The 19,420-nt window shown below is 40.1% G+C and overlaps 1 protein-coding gene across 4 annotated transcripts; it reads right to left on the bottom strand.

Annotated features, from left to right (window-relative positions):
* Nucleotides 1-91: 91 nt before the first annotated feature.
* On the bottom strand, nt 92-14,020 carry LOC128027621 (transcription elongation regulator 1-like). 4 transcript variants are annotated; one of them, XM_052615385.1, is made up of 21 exons: nt 13,998-14,020; nt 12,843-13,044; nt 12,600-12,743; nt 11,808-12,081; nt 10,964-11,200; nt 10,375-10,437; nt 9,612-9,809; nt 9,395-9,504; nt 9,231-9,319; nt 8,883-9,043; nt 8,459-8,537; nt 7,885-8,020; nt 6,198-6,287; nt 5,977-6,095; nt 4,363-4,513; nt 2,825-2,989; nt 2,449-2,631; nt 2,147-2,326; nt 1,983-2,066; nt 1,756-1,856; nt 92-1,143 (listed from the first exon to the last, which is right to left on the bottom strand). In XM_052615385.1, exons 2-21 carry the CDS (start codon nt 13,041-13,043, stop codon nt 942-944), a joined length of 2,967 nt encoding a protein of 988 aa, XP_052471345.1. In that variant the 5' UTR covers nt 13,044; nt 13,998-14,020; the 3' UTR covers nt 92-941. The 4 variants fall into 4 exon arrangements, with proteins under 4 accessions (XP_052471345.1, XP_052471347.1, XP_052471346.1 ...); XM_052615387.1 differs by lacking the exon at nt 13,998-14,020 and adding an exon at nt 13,478-13,607; XM_052615386.1 differs by lacking the exon at nt 10,375-10,437.
* Between the last annotated feature and the right edge of the window lie 5,400 nt (nt 14,021-19,420).

Raw genomic sequence — 19,420 nt, 5'->3', positions numbered from 1 at the left:
CCTACGGAGGAGTTGTGTTTTCTGTGGTCTGCTTTGAGCTGTTCTACACTTAATTCACACACCTGCTAAATGTAAAATCCAGTCACAGAAGTAAAAAAAAATGGTTGCTTTTATTCAACATCAGCTGTACAGAAAGCAAGTCCAAAAAACAATTTCTTTTTTTAAGAAACATCTGAACAATTAAATTAAACTGTAAGACCAGCTGACATTGCCAACTGCCAGTGCATATATGGTCAGTTGTTACACACTGTAAACAAACTAATGAATACATATTCTCCATATATATTCATCATCTAGAAACATCTTACATGTTAACCCAACAGTCAGATAAAATATACACAGAGACGCTTTCATAATTCTTGAATATCCCTGTGGGTGACTAAAGTCACCAAAAAATGTTAATAAAATTGGGAGGTACTCCCAATTTCAACAAATCACAGTTTCTTAACAGTTTGGAGCAAAAGACTGGACGTGTGAAACAGAACTGATGTTCGCAATTTGAGACTGTAGCAGGGGGCTGGAGGGAAAAAAAGTGGTGATATGCACCAGATGACGTTCAGGACAGTTACCCGAACACAAGACAGACTCTCTCCAATTACCATTGAGCATTTAATGTGGCTTTAACCCTCGAATGGACGGATAAAGAGATTGTGTAAGAACATTGTGGCTCCTTGTGGAGATGAAATGCATCATATAAAAACCCTTCCAGTTGGTCCAAATACTTAGTCTCTGTTTTATGCTTAGCTGAATTGATTGGTCATTATCTCATGTTCTCTGTGGCATGAGCTAGGGGCAAGTGGGTATGTACCATTCACTTTAAAAGGTTTGACAAAGCAGAACCTTTGAACTGGAGTGATTTACTGTTTCTACCGAGTCTATAATGTCAATGGTGGTAGTGTGGGCCCAAGGAGTGGGAAAAAATATCTGGGAGGTGTGTGCGATCATTTAGTGGAGCGTCGAGCAGGTTCAAAGGCAGTGGGGGGAGGAGGTGGTCCCCTGCGGTCCAGCTCTTCCACATACGCCATGAGGAGTTTTTGCCTCTCTTCTGACATACAGTCCAGAACCAGGTACCTTTTATCCTTTTGCAAGATCTTCTCTATGTCTGACAAGTGCTGCTCTGACTCCTGCATCAACTTCCGTGATCTTGAGACACAAAAAAAGGACAAGCAATTGAGTTAGAAGAACTATAACACTTTTTACACATAACTTGTATGTGAGTGTTTTATGTTTTATGTGAGTTATTTCTAGTCATGATCACTATTGCTTTGCATAAATCTCTTACCCTCAGTTAAATTAAGACATTACTAATAAATTAGCTTGTTGATTTTATACAGTTTTAGCTGATGGGTGGTAAAAACATCCCATAGTCTAAAAATAAAGGATAAACCTGAGCCACAAACAGAATATAAAAGACATGCTCTTTGGGCCCAGCAGCCACCCAGTAAACCACAGCATCTACATAGCTTCCTGCAAAAACACTTCCACAACACCTTAACAGCAAGATTAATTACTTTTGGGCAGGCAGTTTCATTTACATTTTGACCAACACTTTCTTCAGAAAATGTACAAATGTAGCTCTATTTATTCACAAAACGGCATTATTGCATGAAATCACTATGATAATGTAATTACAATAACGAATAGGCCAATTGTTACAGTTTTTATATTTACCGTTTCTCTTACTACATAATTGCATTCATATAGGGTAACATTAGAATCTGGAATTGTATAAATCACAGATCTGAAGATTCTCACTTGTAGGTGATGAACTTGGTCTCTTTCAGAAGAGTTCGGAAGTCTGCTTTGACCGTGATGTACTTGTCTTTGATGTAATCACTGAACTCCCTCTGTCTTTTCTATGGTGAAACAGCAGGAACAAAGACTTACTCTTTAGCTTTAACAAAGACATAACTTTTTGACTAGAGGAGTACAACACATACATGTTTTTGAAAAATTGTTCAAGAAGCAAAGACAGGCCTTACTCGGTCACTGCTGGAAAACTTGATGCACCTTGGATCTTCTTTAATGAGTTTCTTCACTTCCTTCCAAGAAGTCATCAAATTGATCTGATGTAGAGGAAGAAATTAACTCAGATTAACAACAAATTAACTGACAACAGAGTTAATGGCATCAGGGCACCATGTACCGAGATCGTCTCGTCCAGAAGTTGGCGAAATTGCTCCTTTTTCTTCTTTGCGAGGACCTCGATGTGCTCGTTAAAAAGCCTCTCTTTCTCATCCCTCTCCAGCAATGAGGATGTCTCCCAGCGGTGATCCTTCCTCAGGGTTCGACGTGTCTCCGACCAGTTGGCATCAGGCAACTTCACCTGTCACATGCAAAAAACAATTTTCAATGTCAATTTCACATTAGATTTAAGATCAAGGTTCAAGACTGAGATGCTTGATCTGGCATCATGATATGAAGCCGTGTTTTAACAATGTCTAGTACCATATCAGACAAGAGTGCTTTAAAATTCTGGACGGCCTCCTCCCTCTTGTGCTGTTCTCGCTCACGGTCAATCTCTTTGGTCTGCTCCGAGCGGAATCTCTGCACCATGCGCTCTCTTTCCCTTAGACTGGCCTCTATCCGGGCCTGTTTCTCTAGCTCCTTCTCTTTCTCAGAGTCCGGATTCTGGAGGAGTATCAAGATCAAGGACCAGGTAAAGCGGAGAACATGCATACAAACTATACATGTTTATGTTTACATTTGTCTTTTATCCATTCTGTAAAAGTATTGTCCTAACAATTTCATGCATTTCTCTATGTATTTCTCACTCGTTACGTTGGTATCAAAGCATGGTGTGAAGTGAAGCAGCTTCACTAACCTTGGCCAGACGCTCCACATAGTTTTTAAAGAATTCTTCTCGAGCTGCAGAGGTTTCCACAGCCTTGTAGCGAGGGTCAGTCTCCATCTTTTCCTTCACTTTGCTCCAGCGCTGCTGACCATCCACATGGTAATCTGACAGGAGCTCAAAAAAGTCTTGCTTGACCTTAAAGAAAACAACAGCAACATACATCTGTAGGGGATTGATGCTTAATGGTTAAGTTGGAAGGGTTGCAGTTTCAACCTCCAAACAAGACATCCATGAAGTATCACCAGTGTGCTATTGTCACCGAATAATGTGTAGTTGCTCAAATAAAGAGCTAATTTCTTCAAAATGACTCCAAATGTAAGTGTATTGTGGTAAAGTGATACAGGGGTTGGAGACATGACATGTTCACAGCACATATAAGTGCAGGGAAGCAGCTTCCAATATAGTCTGTATAGATCAAGGCTCGTAGGGTAAAGGAAGGAGGTTCAAATACCTATGGGATGGAACACTATTGCACCTAAGAGCAAGGCAAGTCAAATCAAATGATTATTTACTTATATCATTGTATTCTTTGACTTACATTTGAGAAATACAACAAGCTATTTATCATAAGATCGCAATAAACTCAAGAAGTGCCCATAATACAAGGTTTCATCCTTCAATTAAAATAGTAAAAGATAGGGAAGGAAGGGATAAAAGATAGTAATAGGACAGAAAAAGTGAAGGCCTAGAATCTCTTTCGAGCTTTTTTGCAGGATACAATTAGATGAACAAATCAATTCTTAACTACACATTTACAGTAACATATGTCCAAAGCCAGTGGTTAAGGAGTCTAATGCTGCTACCGGCCATTGCAGCAAATCAAAATTGTGGCTAAAACACCTGATCATTGTTAATATGGTTTGATTATCATGGAATTAAGATGGACATCCTCTGGTGAACACTCCCTTCTAACCTATGGCCCCCCACACAGGTGACATTTCACTGGCATTAATGTTTGATTGCTGACCTTTAGCTGCCAAAGGCAATCATCCGAGATGCTCTGCACTTAACCCTAGCCACAGAGACAGTGAGTGTGTGGACCAAACGCCAGGGCAGATTACAGCTCACGAACAACTAACAGACAGACTCTTGGTCTCGGTCTGCGCGTGTATTTGGCTGTGAACATGCAGTGTATTACATAATCAATGTGAAGTATTTTAAAAAAGTTACCACTAGATAATATTTACATTAAGGCATTTTAGCAGAGGCTTTTATTCAAAGCGACTTGTCGTGCATTTTACCAGTATGTGTGTTCCTTGGGAATTGAACCCATGACCTTTTGCGCTGGTAACACAATGCTCTACCACTGAGCCACAGGAACACTTAGGAGCACTTCCTGTGGCTTCAGTGTATAACAATGTCTAGGTAGGGGGTTCTGGTTCTTCTATGTGCACCTATTGAGCACTTGCTTCTATTGTATTTAATGTCAGTTAAATAACAAGCAGCACTTCTGAAAGTTTAATCGGACTGACATCTCAACAGTTCTGTACAAAACGTCACTTCCTCACCTTCTCCCCGCGATTCTTTGAGTTCTCTTTCTCCTTCTTTCTGAAGGCCATCATATATTCAGTGAAAATGGCTTCTCTGTCTTTCATCTTTTCAACGGCCTTAAAGCGTGAATCCTTTGCGTGCTTGGAAGCGAACTCACTGAATGTTGTTCTGTGAAGACAAGAAAGTCCTAGTCCTGTTAGATTATGCCTTTAGCATATTACATTCAATGCAACGCAAAGATGGGTTCCTCTCAAAGTCTTTTCTCTCCTGTACCTAAACATTTTATACAGTTTTTTTCTTAACTCACTTGGAGGGATTTAAGATCTGATTTTATTTTTCAGAAGTTCAAAAGCTGCTAAGAAAGTTCATAGCTTGTGAAATGAACTATAGAAATAAAAATTACTTGACTTTGATGTGGTTGTAACTGAGACCTTATCAGGTTATCATTGAATTATGGATGCCAATCAGTTAAATATTCATACCACTGTTTAAAATTGTGCAGTCAGCAAGATTTTATTTTAAAGAAATTAATACTTTTATTCAGTAATGGTGCATTAAATTCATTACTGAAAAAATCAATAGTGACATTAAAGGTTTTTACGCTTTTATAAAAAATTTCTATATAAACTAAATCGGACCCACTTTATATTAATTGGCCTTAACTAATATGTACTTACATTTTAATTAATAATTTAGTACAATGTACTTATTCTGTACATACACGTTTTTACATTGTACTTATATTTTTTTTAAAAACTACATGTAATTACATCTGTATTTAATTTCTGTAATTAGATTCATAATTACACTGTTGACCCATACTTTACACCTTAACCCACCCTTTAACTTACCCATACCTCCAACCCTCTCCCTAACCTTACCCCTATCCCACCTCAATAGCAGCAAAAGTGTTTTACAATACAATAAGAACACAATAATCATTTTTTATGTAAGTACATAGTAGTTAAGGCCACCTTATATAAAGTGGGACCACTAAATCTGTTCTTTTGAACTTTCCATTTATCACAAGAATAAATGACATTTTAAAACACATTCAAATAGTAATAATTGTAATAATATTTCACAATATTATTGTTTTTATGAATTATGAATAATTTTTTTCTATCTCTGTATTTTTTATTAAATAAATACAGCCTTAGTGAACATATTGGTGAGATTATATATATATATATATATATATATATATATATATATATATATATATATATATATATATATATATATATATATATATATATATATTATTATTATTTTATATTATCCCATTTTATATATATACACACACAAGTAACAAAGTCTGACTGACCCAAAACTTTTAAACTGTACTGTACATGACATGCGATTAATTTGATTAATGAATCAGACATGTCAATATCTGTTGTTAAGTCTGTTGTTATATCTGTTAAGTTAATTCAAAACTTTAAATAAAGAAAAAGAAACTTAGAGGTTGTTCACAAAAGTGAATAAATTATTGTTTCATAACCTAATTGGCTTATTTCTGATAAACACCTTTAAAATGAAACCAGGGAACACCAGCATTAACACAAACAGCACTGATGAATTAGCTTCATCCAGATGGTCCTTACTGACTTAAAGATTTAAGCGATTACCTGACACCCAGTTTAGCTTCCTCCATCATTTTCCTGAAGTCGTCTTTGACCTGCAGGATTTTATTCTTTTTCTCTTTCCTCTCCTCCTCAGCACGCGTCTTCACATACTGATCAAACACCTGTAGAGTGGACAGTGGTGTGAGATAAGTGGGCAAATGTACACAGATCAATCTTTGTTTATATTGTGGACATGGTAGCAGTTCAATAACGTTTCTGTGTACCTGTTTTCTCTCTTTGGGATTGAGCAGCAGATAACGTGGATCAAATACAATCTTATGAAGCTCCTTCTCCCAGGTAGAGAAGGCAGAGACCTGATAAAAGATGAGATGGAGAAAAGACATTGAGAGATGGAGAAAAAGAGCTATCGAGCCATTTCAATCCCCTTCCTCTTAATTAGGGCCATTATAACGAGTAGAGAGCATTCAGTAGGTGTCCCCCTCCTGTGGCGCTGGAGTCAGGGTGTGTGAGCCCATTGCTTTTCATCCTCCATTCCACCATCCCTAATAAATGACACACCGATAGGTGGTCCTCAGCTTCCATCTCTCAGCCTCCAACCCTTTCTTTTCCCACCATGGTAATTGGCGCAGTGCGAGAGGTGTAATTAGACGGGAGTGAACGGGCAGCACGTCTTCTCAAGTGATGAGTGTATATGCTGCTGTACAGCTCCTCTCAGACACGGCGGGGGGAAGGGGTCTTGCCTTGATGATGAGACCCTTTGACTGCAAATGTGCCTTTCATCTTTTACCAAGGATGGCGTGGCAAAGGTCAGATAGCTCTCTACTACAGACTTGAAGGGATCTCCATCACATAAGCAACATATGTGTTTATCCATATTTTATGGTAGAAACATCAAATCTGATGCCAAGAGAGGGAGTGGAGGGATGTAGTGAGACTCTCTGATCACCTGAAAATGTCAGGTGATTATTTTAATGAGGACCAAAGCTTAAAACAAATGATGGGTTTAACCTTTCAGGCCAGAAAATAAATATAGAAACCGCACTGCGTGAATCGTGCCCTGCCAAATCTCTCCGCCATTTTGTTGTGAAATACTTTGGGCCCTAAACTGGTTTGATTTGTGTTAACTTAAATAGTATAAGTAAGTGCAAGTATATTAGTATAATAATAGTACTGGATTTAAAACTGAGCCTAACTAACTAGGATAGTCAATCAGTCACATGGTTCATAGATTAATTAAAAAAAATATATATATATATATATATATATATATATATATATATATATATACCTTAACCTAGTCTGATTTTTCAGCAGCCATTACTCCAGTCTTCAGTGTCACATGATCTTTCAGAAACCCTTTATCTGATATGTGACTCAAGAAACATTAATTATTATTATTATTGCAAAATGTGCATTTATTATATTGGTATGCCTAGAAATTAAGAAAACCTGTTATCTCTGAAACCAGATACCGCTGAAGATTATTCCCATTCATATTTGCATTTTTTAGCACATGAAATTATCAAGCCATGGCTTCCTGTTTCACAAAAATATAAATATGATGTTAGGCCAAACTCCTTTAATGATCCATCACACTGAGTGAAACCAATTTTTTAGCAGCAAACACTCAATGTAGGTTTGATGCACACAGGAGTAAAAAAGTACCCTGTGTATAATAAAATGTAAAAATGTAAAAAGTACGGAATAAAAATGTACTATTAATTATGTCCAATGTGTATTAGAGAAAAACATTTATTTCATAATACAATTTCCCCAATTTTAATTTCTTATACTTCAATGAAAGGTTGGATTTTTTTAAAATTTTTAAATAAAAGATCAAAAAGATAAACATTGCAGATTTGTTCACCTTTGTTCATATTTTCCAAGAGTACCAACCATTCTGACCATGACTGTATATAATAAAATGAACAAAATGTGTATGTGTTTTACCCCTCGCTCAAGCAGCATGTCTTTAAACTGATTCATCCGAGCTTCCTGAGGTACCACGGCTCTCTCACGCGCTGCCTTAAGCTCTGCCTCCATAGCTGCCTCCTTCTCCGAATCGGCCTCCTTCTTCTCCTCTATCCTAATGCACAAAACAACTATTCAGCCAGAAGAATAAACCAGCCTATTCACATTAAGTCAGAATTTTTGGCATGAAAATGCACAAGATGTCAAAACAAAATGTCTTTCATGACTTTCTTCACAGTCCATAATATAATAATAGTTTTCCATCTTATTTAGAGACAACATTCATTTTTAATTGCTCAGATGTTGAACAATTTATTCTGGTATCCAAAATATTTTGGAGAATGAAGAAATCTTCTAACTTAACAGTTTTGATAAAAAGGTTGTGAATATTTTATACTTTAGTTTCATTTGATTTGACTTGGTGTGAACTACCTTCAAGTTATGGGAGACATGTATTTTTATGCAACTTCCTCTGACATGGAACCTTAAAGTCAATACAAAGTCAAAACTGACTGTTTCCTTTCTTAATACAAGTTCCCAGACAAATTCTCACTTTCGTTTCTTGGCCTTGCTGGGTTCATCATCGGGTATGTCTTCTGCTACAGGGAACTCCTGCTCCTCTTTAGCCAGCACTGTCACACAAAACAGAAGATTTAAACAGTTATTAACAAGCTGTTGAAGGAGTCAGACAAGGATAGACAACTCTGCATGCTTACAGCTGAAATACAGGAGTTTTCCCCACTTTTGACTTCAGTGGTGTAGAGACAAATTTAGAAAAATCTAAAAAATATACCATGTCGAATTTGTTCTTATTGCAAGGGCTCCAGAACGCTCCTAAAATGGTTGCATTTGTGACCAAAAATATTACTTGCGGGTGATATTTTTGCTAAAATTAGTACATTGCACATGGTTTAGATACAGTATTATCAGGATTCTTTCTAAATATGCAGATGCAATTCTTTGGAGATGGCCTTTACCCAGTTTGTGGCTGTTGTCCAGGCCTCTTTTGTGGGGAGGTTCCTGAATCGCTTTATCTACATCAACACGTCCCACCAGCTCCTCCGGCCGCTCCCACATGGACAGACGTGTGGTTGGGTTATAAAAGAACACCCGCTCATCGCCCGTCCACACCACACACCTGACACATATGCATAAGCATTAGGCACCGGTAAATCAAATATAAAATGCCAACATCCAACAGCTCAAACTAAATAACCTTTTCACTGTATGAACTCATGTTGAGGGTGATTTATAAAATAAAACATTGGACTATTAAATCTGTGTAAATTGGATCAAATAAATCTGTGTAAATTGCAGTTGCCTACCATGGCGTGCCGGGAATGGGTGTGGTTGCAACAGGCTTTGCCTTTTTCGCGGCCTTCTGTTCCTCGGTCATATCTTCCTCTTTTAGCTCCTAAGAGTAACACACAGAGATGTCAGAAATGCTTGTTTACACACAACAATTTAGAAAACCAGATAAGCTACTAACCTCTTTCTTCTCTTTAGGTGGGTCAATTCTTGGGCTTCCATCTTGCATGTCCATCATTTCGGCCTCAATCATTTCAAGAACTGCATCTTTGATCTTCTCACTCTCTTTTTCTATTATGGAAACACAGAGATTAACAAGTTTTGAAATAGATAATGTCATTGGTAATTAATATTTTGATTATTTCTATTTAAGTCACACCATGGACCCAGTCTCTAACCTGTCTCTTTGAGTTCTTCTGGTTTGACCCAGGTGGTTTCCTGTGTGTGTTTATTGTAGTAGTAGGATTTTCCCTCTGGGGTTTTAAACTCGGTCCAGTCAGATGTACACAGAGCTCCGTGCAGTCCTGAGGGCCCAGCCATCGCCATTTGATGGGGCATCATGGGTACCAAGGGTGGTGCCATGCCAGGGAGCATACCTTGTTATAACATACACAAAATCAGAATCAGTTCAAAACATGTAGCTCTTTTCCTCCAAAATCAGAATGACAATCATAACGATTCTGTATAGTAAAAAAAAAACACAACAGGAAAAAGATTTGGCCATTATACAATCTTTGTTGGATGATTCATCTACTCCACTAATTATCTAAACATTCTGTGAAATATGGGACTAATGCATGCAAAGACAATTCCACCACAGTATCACATTAAAAACATTAAATAAAAAACAGACAAGGTAGGAACACAGTTACAACAAATCACAACACTGTTATCTACATTTCTAAAGCAGTTTATTATATATGTCGCTGCCTATAACTCAGCTGTAACTATTACAAGTTTTCAGAAGTGGGGAAAAAAAACAGATCTACTCCAACTATGCAAAATGTTAGGTCAAAAACAATTGAAAAAGTGAAACGTGAGTCTTCAAAAGGTCTCGTTTGTAAGAAACAGAGGGGCCTCTAACTGGAAATAATGACATTTTTTAAAAAGCATAAAGTTGCACAACAATAACTAACATGCCATAACGGGGAAGGGAATTACCGTTTTTGGTAGGAGAGATAGTCTTTACATAGGGACAGCTTACTATCTGCATCATTGCTACACCTGAAAGAGTGTATAAGCAAGCACAGAGTGTTGGAAAAAACACAAACATACGTCAACTACTGCTTCCAGGTGTCATGAGAGTAAATACTGGATCTTTTATGATGAAAATACCACAGTATTCTCCTACAGTGCTAGCTGATCTATATTCAACTGAAATTAGGCATTAAGGTCAGCCTATGTTGCTTGGCATCTATAGAACACTGAATGTCACTTCTGCAATGCCACAACATTAATGCAGTATTTTTAAACTGCATTCATCGCTTAATATAGTACAATAAAGCTTGCTTTGCTTTCTAGAATCATCTTCTATTGTAAAATTTAATTAAAGATGTTTGTTAACTGTCATCCAATTAGTAGTGGGCATCTTTTAGACGCTACAGGTTCCAGTCAAATTACAGACATGCACTGGATAGTGTGAAAGAGACAGAAAGACAAGGAACAGAGGAGAGAAAGGCCGTCACATACTAGAGCAGAAGAATTCTGAACAGGGTATAAATGGTTCTACAAGTTCAAAAGTGAAACCCACCGGGCAGTGGAATAGGCATGCCAGGAAGGGGCACTCTGAAGGGTGGCACCATGACCGGAGGGAATCCTGGCATTGGACCAGCAGGCTGTGGCACAGCATGGGACAATGCCACTGGCAGAGGTGGCGGTCCTGTAGACATGGCGACCGTCACCATTGGAGGATTGACAGCTGCTATTGTGGTTGACATGGCACTGGGGGTTGTGGTTACAACTGAAGACATCTCCACGACATCATGGACTATAGAGTAAACAGTTGGGTACAGAATGATCACAGATTAACTTCTGACATCCAGATAAAATAAACAAACAAATGGGAAACAAAACTACTTTCTCCGGAAGGCATTTCTGACTCAAAACAACTTCTGACATCCAGACAAAATAAACAAACAAATGGGGTACAACATTTTTTCCCAGAATGTGTTTCTGACAAAAACAAAAAAAAAACATCTGACAACCAGACAAAATAAACAAAAATTGTTTCCCAAATCCTGATTCTAAACAATATCTAAAACCCAGAAAAATTAAAGAAACAAGCAAATAAATGTGAAACAACATAAACTTCTCCAAAACGCGTTTCTAATATTTTATATATATATATATATATATATGAAACAACTTTTGAGATCCGGACAAAATAATTAACAAATAAAATGGGGAACAAAACATTTTTTTCTGACCCTAAACAACTTCGTACACCCAGAAACAAACAAAATAAACAAACATACAGGGTGTGAAACAAACTTCTCCATAACGCTGTTTCTGACCCAAAAGCTTATACATTGTTGGTCAACAAATGAAATCTCATAAAAGCTGTTATTTAGATGCCTCAGTGGAATGACATTTACCTGATACAGGTGTTGGGAGGAGAGGGGAGGCTGTGGTAATGCTGGGAGAGGAAGTGGAGCTCATGACAGTGGAGGGGCTCTGGGAGGTGTGTGTGGTTGTAGTGCTGTTGGCTGCAGCTGAGATGCTGACAGACGGACCAGGCCCAGAGGAGCCTGCGCTGACTGCAGCCACCTGGCTCAGCATCATAGGACCCAGCTCAGCCTGATGGATCACCTTCACTCCTTCAGGCTTCGTCCAGGATGACTCCCTTGTACGTGCATTGTAATAATACACCTAAATAGAAAGGAAACGCAAAAAGATGAGGATTTCAGGTAAAAATGTTTGCACTGTTAAGAAATCAACAAAGTATGTATCTATGGTATTGTCTAATTGTCAGCTGCACTGACTGATTTGAATGCAATGCATAGTGAACTTTATAAAATACATACAGTTATGCATTTATTTCTTAAAATAGATGTTTTTAACTCAATGTCTTTAGTATATTTATAAATACATGATACTGTTTTAATATTGAATATGTACTACAGTTCAAAAGTTAGTTTTTCTAAAAAAAAAAATAGTACTTTTATTCAGCAGGGACTCATTAAATTGATAGTAAAGGACAGTGAAAACATTTATAAGGTTACAAAAGTTTTCCATTTCAAATAAAAGCAGTTCCTTTTAACTTCCTATTCATCAAAGAGTTATGCAAAACCAAAACTCCCCATGAGAAGTGACTTGAATACAAGCCATAACAACTTGCCATAGGGAACCAACGATGTCTTTCATTCCATGAAGTATGAGAATCATACCTTTCCCTCTGGACTCTTATTCTCCACCCAGATTTCTTCTGTAGAAGGAGGAGCAGGAGTGGCTGTAGGTGATATTCCTGGAGGGAAAATCATGCCAGGTGGAGGCGGCATGGATCCTCCAGGTGGAGGCATAAACGGGGGTCTCTTAAATGGAAAAATAAGTCATAGGTTTTAATGAAAACTTCCCAATTCCCAAACAAAGTTGAGGAATTACATAAGTGGCATATGATATAATATTCATACCTGTAAAGGAGGGGCACCCATGGGAGGGGGCACACTGGGGTCAAAGGGAATCCGTCCGAAGGGCGGCCGGGCAGGAGGTGGAGGACCCCTCATCATAGGAAAGGGAGGCACGGGGGTGCTCAGTAAAGGCTGCCTGCGGGTGGAGGGGTTTGCAGAAGGAGGGGCAGTGGCAGGGAAACGGATTGCTGGCTGCTGGGCCATGCTGATGGAGCGAAAACAAACTTATTAACAAACAGTATCTGTGCAGTACACAACGACTGCTGCAGACTGACACTAAACTGCAAAACAACACAGTACAAATCATTCTTACGAACCATAACGCACATTAAATATCCCTGATATGCCATAATAGACTGTATATGACGCAATTATGTCTAAATGCACGATCTATAATTTGAAGTGGGATAAATTAAAAAGTCAGGACATAACGATGTTAAAAACAACAACAACACTCAGTCGTCTGCTGTTATGCAGATTTCATTGTCCCCGGACCAACAGGCCAAAGGAGGCTTAAAGAGATTCGCGTTAGCCAACTGCGAAGTGTTACACGGTGTGTTATTAAGGAAAAAACTAAAGCTAACTATAACTGGTCGTTCGTTTTAGCCGGTGTATGAAATATAATGCAAAATCCGCACCTGTTAGCAGCCAGGCCAATTCCTTCTGCCTCTGTGTGCTCCGCCATAACGGGAAAACAATAAAAGTCCCATTGACGCATTTCCGTTAGTCTCAATCACGGCTACCGAATGGATTTCATATGCCGATTAAAAGTAAGCTAATACCTCTTCTTTTCAACGTATTTTAAATTATCAGTATATCTGAATTGTTCGAAATGTACTCCATCAGGGCAATGTTTTATTTTAGATTTAAGTCACAAGGGAACGGTGTAACGTAAAACAGGAATCCTTGGAAATTATAAAACGTATCCTATCCGATTTAATTCTGTTGTTCTTGATAGTTTTGTTTTTTAAAGGATGGGTGGTTAATCAGTGATTTCAAAATAAAATTTTTCATTTTATTTCTAAACCGTTATTTTGAAAATAAGAGTGACTCCTTTTCGGTTCCGGAGGCACACAAACACTGGAGGACTCTCACGTTGCTTTTTTGCAATGGACACACAATACATGCTTGTTTTAAAGAGAAAATCGGTTCTTTTACCCGGAGATATGCGGTCCAGGGCTCCGGAGAGGAAGTTCAAGTGTGTAAAAGTGGGATTTTGCGCCATAAACAGCCAAATATGTACTGGACAGACTCCCAACATAGACGGGTGAGGAACTAGACTCACCCCAGGAAACCCAAAGTTTATGTGCACTTATTTTAACTTGTTCTGTTGGAAATTGGGACATTTTTATTTTAAATAAATGGATATGCTCATTGTTTCTTCAATAAAATGTTCTTAATATTAGTTTATACTCATTTTTTTTAGTTTTCTAAATACAGTTTAACAGCAACAAAATTAAAGCATATAAATATAAAGTTAACAGTTACCTAATGTTGTTAGCAGGGTATACAGTTCAGACCAAAAGTTTGGACACACCCTCATTAAAATGGTTTTCTTTATTTTAATGACTATGAAAATTGTAGATTCACACTGAAGGCATCAAAACTATGAATTAACATGTGGAATTATATACATAACAAAAAAGTGTGAAACAACGGAAAATGTAATATTGTAGGTTCTTCAATATAGCCACCTTTTGCTTGGATTACTGTTTTGCACACTCTTGGCATTCTCTTGATGAGCTTCAAGAGGAAGACACCTGAAATGGTCTTCCAACAGTCTTGAAGGAGTTCCCCGAGAGATGCTTAGCACTTGTTGGCCCTTTTGCCTTCTGTCTGCGGTCCAGCTCACCCCTAAACCATCTCGATTGGGTTCAGATCCAGGTCATCTGGCGCAGCAGCACCCCATCACTCTCCTTCTTGGTCAAATAGCCCTTACACAGCCTGGAGGTGTGTTTGGGGTCATTGTCCTGTTGAAAAATAAATGGTCCAACTAAACGCAAACCGGATGGAATAGCATGCAGCTGCAAGATGCTGTGGTAGCCATGCTGGTTCAGTATGCCTTCAATTTTGATTAAATCCCCAACAGTGTCACCAGCAAAGCACCCCCACACCATCACACCTCCTCCTCCATGCTACACGGTGGGAACCAGGCATGTAGAGTCCATCCGTTCACCTTTTCTGCGTCGCACAAAGACACGGTGGTTGGAATCAAATATCTCAAATTTGGACTCATCAGACCAGAGCACAGATTTCCACTGGTCTAATGTCCATTTCTTGTGTTCTTTAGCCCAAAGAAGTCTCTTCTGCTTGTTGCCTTTCTATAGCAGTGGTTTCCTAGCAGATATTCTACCATGAAGGACTGATTCACACAGTCTCCTCTTAACGGTTGTTCTAGAGATGTGTCTGCTGCTAGAACTCTGTTTGCCATTGACCTGGTCTCTAATCTGAGCTGCTGTTAACCTGCGATTTCTGAGGCTGGTGACTCGGGTGAACTTATCCTCCGCAGCGGAGGTGACTCTTGGTCTTCCTTTCCTGGGGTGGTCCGCATGCGAGCCAGTTTCTTTGTAGTGCTTGATGGTTTTTGTGACTGCACTTGGGGACACTTTCAAAGTTTTCCCAATTTTTCAGACTGACTGACCTTCATTTCTTAAAGTAATGATGGACACTCATTTTCCTGTACTTGGCTGCTTTTTTCTTGCCATAATACAAATTCTAACAGTCTATTCAGTAGGACTATAAGCTGTGTATCCACCTGACTTCTGAACAACACAACTGATGGTCCCAACCCTATTTATAAGGCAAGAAATCACATTTATTAAACCTGACAGGGCACACATGTGAAGTGAAGACCATTTCAGGTGACTACCTCTTGAAGCTCATCAAGAGAATGCCAAGAGTGTGCAAAGCAGTAATCAAAGCAAAAGGTGGCTACTTTGAAGAACCTACAATATGACATATTTTCAGTTGTTTCACACTTTTTTGTTATGTATATAATTCCACATGTGTTAATTCATAGTTTTGATGCCTTTCAGTGTGACTACAATTTTCATAGTCATGAAAATAAAGAAAACTCTTTGAATGAGAAGGTGTGTGGGAGGACGTGAACAGGCATCTCTTTCATACCTGGCATTTGAGGGAGGACCTATGTGCAGGTTCTTTGCTCATATCAAAGAATCGCCTTTAAATATATATATATATTATTCAAATGTACAGATGTAAATGGATAAAATGCAACAATTTTGCATGTTTTTTTCCCCAACACTTTATGAAAAGCTAAACAGCCCAACAATTGTATTTTTGACTGTAGAATTTAAAAGTTAAAGTAAAGAATGAGCTGGTGTTCTTTCCATCAGACTTCCAGCTCCTCAGAGTGAAATAGTGAAGGACCTGGAGAAGATATTTCCCTTTGAGCTGGTTGCTGGGATGAATGGCAGAGTGTGGGTGAAAACAAAGACTGTTCAGCAGACGCTGATCGTGACCAATCTTCAGGAGTCATGTGAGAACATGACCTCAAAACAGAGACAGACACTGTTTAAGAGAGTGGCAGAAGGCTCTCTCTAGAGGACATCTGAAAAAACACTTTTCCCACAGTACAACTGGTGGTGGACATGCCAAAAGTCCGCATCATCAGTTTTAATGTTTAAAAAAAAAAAACAGAGCTTGGACATCACTTCCTCTGTATTCCCTGGTTTGGAGACTGAATAAGGAAAATCACCATTTCTCTTTAAAGAAATCAATACCTTTGCCTTTATTTCTAATAAATATATATTTTTTTTCTTTTAGAATGAATTATTGTTGAAACAGCAGCATGCATACTGTGATTTTCTTAATAACTACTTCCTGTTTGCTGTGGCGTTCTTGTCCAGAAGGGGGCACTTTTTCTCCAGTTCCCTATCATAGGTCACTTCGATGCTGCGGTGACGTCACCACGTATGGGAACACCTCCGGTGTGACGAATGTCTGAAGCCCTATACCATCCCGCCAATCCTATTGGCCAAATGGCGCATAGCACCACCCTACGCATGCGCACGCATGATATACCTGGGTGCAGCGCGCCATTTCGCTCAGATTTCATTCCTTCAGGAATAGCGAATCATCTGTGCCCTATCATCTCGCGTTCTCCAGCGATATTCTTCGAGCAGTGTTTAACTCCTCTTTCGCGGACGCGATGAGTCAACGAAAGGTAAGAGCCGTATATGGGTTTATCACAGGGAGGCACTCATGAGAGATTCGTTTGCAGCCTCTCTACATGTTCTCTCTGTGATAGCCTACGGCTATGGTAAAATAAAGAAAAGTATCCGCGCTCTGGAGTCTATTTCTTCAGTCGCCTCGCGTCTAACCCCCACCGTTCGCTTCTGCGGTCGCCGAGGCCCCGCACGAGGTGTTGGTTAGGGGCGATATGTGCGGCTTGACTATGAGTACAGTGATGCACTGGAGTTTTCCACTTGCTCGCTCTTCCCTACTCGAGCGCGTTAATCAGAGCATTTTTGCTTTATACTATGTTGTCTAACTGCAGCTTCGAACTCAGAGTAGGCTCTGACCGGCATAAGCGGTTCTCTCCCTCCGAGCGGACAGGAGAAACACGCTTCCCCTTCCTCAGTGTGCTATTATGTGGCTATTCGCGCGGTGGATAAATTACCCTTCTCACGGACCTCCACCAAGAGGTTTCGAGGTCCTGGAAGCAGCCTTATCAGCGCATATCACGAACGGCGCAGGTTTTTGCCACGATTAAGTGACATGGCGGACTGCTATTATATAGCGATGCCGTTTGACTACCTCTCTAGCCGAACGGATCGCGCCAAACTCCGCCGCGACCTAGTCTCGTCTAAGACGTATCTAGTCGTGTCTATTTCGGCAAATTTTATTTTCTTATTACGGCTCTTTACGAGAAGCCTCTCGTTCTTACCCCCACACTCTAACATTGACTGTCTCGCAGCACAAGCACTTCGAGCGTCACTGAACTGAGCTGTTATTTGAGCGCCCCTCAGACACTGCACTATTCAGCCTTCAGAGTCTGAGGGACGCCACAAGAGACTAGCGAATATGGCCAGTTTATGACGGCTCATACAGCTGCCGCGTTCTCGCTAGCGGCGTGGCCCTATGTTTATCTTGTTGGATTAAATCCTGCCGTGGACACGCTTCAGGATAATACACAACGAAACACAGCGAGTTTGACGCATGCATTTTCCTTCTATGTTTGATGGGGTCTGTGCCCTCCACTGAAGAGTGCTGTTGGACTGCTAATGCACATCCAACCCTCTCACTGCAGTCCCCACGCTCTAACATTGACTGTCTCGCAGCACAAGCACTTCGAGCGTCACTGAACTGAGCTGTTATTTGAGCGCCCCCTCAGACACTCTGCACTATATCGTTTTTCGGATGACGTAACACCAGCCACTTTAAAAGTTTACGTGGCAGCCATTTCTGCTTACCACGAATACATAGGCGGTGCCTCTGTGGGGCGTCATCCACTAGTTTCTCGTTTCATACAGCGTGCGCGACGGCTGAGGCCTTTCCGCCCTGTGCGAGTTCCTTCATGGGATTTATCCATTGTGTTGCTAGGTTTATCAGGGCATCCGTTTGAGCCCTTGGAGACCGTATCGGATAAATTCTTGACACTGAAGACACTTCTTCTCATGGCTTTATCCTCCCTCAAGAGAGTTGGGGATTTACAGGCTCTTTCTGTTTCACCCTCATGCATGGAATTTGCACCGGGCTCTGTGAAGGTGCTGCTGCGGCCCAGGCCTAACTATGTTCCTAAGGTCGCATCTAACCCCTTTCAATTTCAGCAAGTGTTCCTGAAAGCTTTTTCACCTGCTGAGGCTGGGTCAGGAGATCTAAGTCTTTGCCCTGTGAGAGCTTTAGAGACTTATGTGGATCGTACAGCCCCTTGGCGTGAATCTGACCAGCTGTTTGTCTGTTTTGGACATAAAGTAAGGGCCATGCGGTTACAAAGCAGCGCATGTCCCATTGGCTGGTGGAGGCAATTTCTTGGCCTATGAGGCGCGCGGCCTCGCTTCGCCCTTAGGAATTAAGGCTCATTCCACTCGAGCTGTGGCTTCTTCTCAAGCTTTTCTCAGTGGATCTTCTATGGATGATATCTGTGCTGCGGCAGGATGGTCCTCACCGAGCACTTTTATCAAGTCCTACAGTCTGGATGTGAGGATGGCTCCTGGCTCCCGGGTTCTCTCCGCTTGAGCAGATGCTTCCTCGGATCTCAGTTATCAGGTACGTCAGGCGTTTTGGTATATCGTTCCCATACGTGGTGACGTCACCGCAGCATCGAAGTGACCTATGATAGGGAACATCTCGGTTATGTATGTAAACTTGGTTCCCTGAATAGGGAACGAGATGCTGCGGTTCTGGCCGTTCCGTACCTTGATAATTTCTTCATCTTCAGTCATGAAATCTGAGCGAAATGGCGCGCTGCACCCAGGTATATCATGCGTGCGCATGCGTAGGGTGGTGCTATGCGCCATTTGGCCAATAGGATTGGCGGGATGGTATAGGGCTTCAGACATTCGTCACACCGGAGGTGTTCCCATACGTGGTGACGTCACCGCAGCATCTCGTTCCCT

Source organism: Carassius gibelio, chromosome A14 (assembly GCF_023724105.1).
Source record: "Carassius gibelio isolate Cgi1373 ecotype wild population from Czech Republic chromosome A14, carGib1.2-hapl.c, whole genome shotgun sequence".
NCBI classification, from domain to species: Eukaryota; Metazoa; Chordata; class Actinopteri; order Cypriniformes; family Cyprinidae; genus Carassius; species Carassius gibelio.
This window is presented reverse-complemented; position numbering and strand designations above follow the sequence as displayed.

Excerpts from the sequence above, each read along its gene's own strand:
- LOC128027621 (XM_052615387.1), bottom strand. The coding sequence starts at position 13,557 with ATGCGTCAATGGGACTTTTATTGTTTTCCCGTTATGGCGGAGCACACA. Across the intron at positions 13,045-13,477 it reads ATTGGCCTGGCTGCTAACAG|CATGGCCCAGCAGCCAGCAA; the intron begins GTGCGGATTTTG and ends TCGCTCCATCAG. Across the intron at positions 6,096-6,197 it reads ATCCCAAAGAGAGAAAACAG|GTGTTTGATCAGTATGTGAA; the intron begins GTACACAGAAAC and ends TCCACTCTACAG.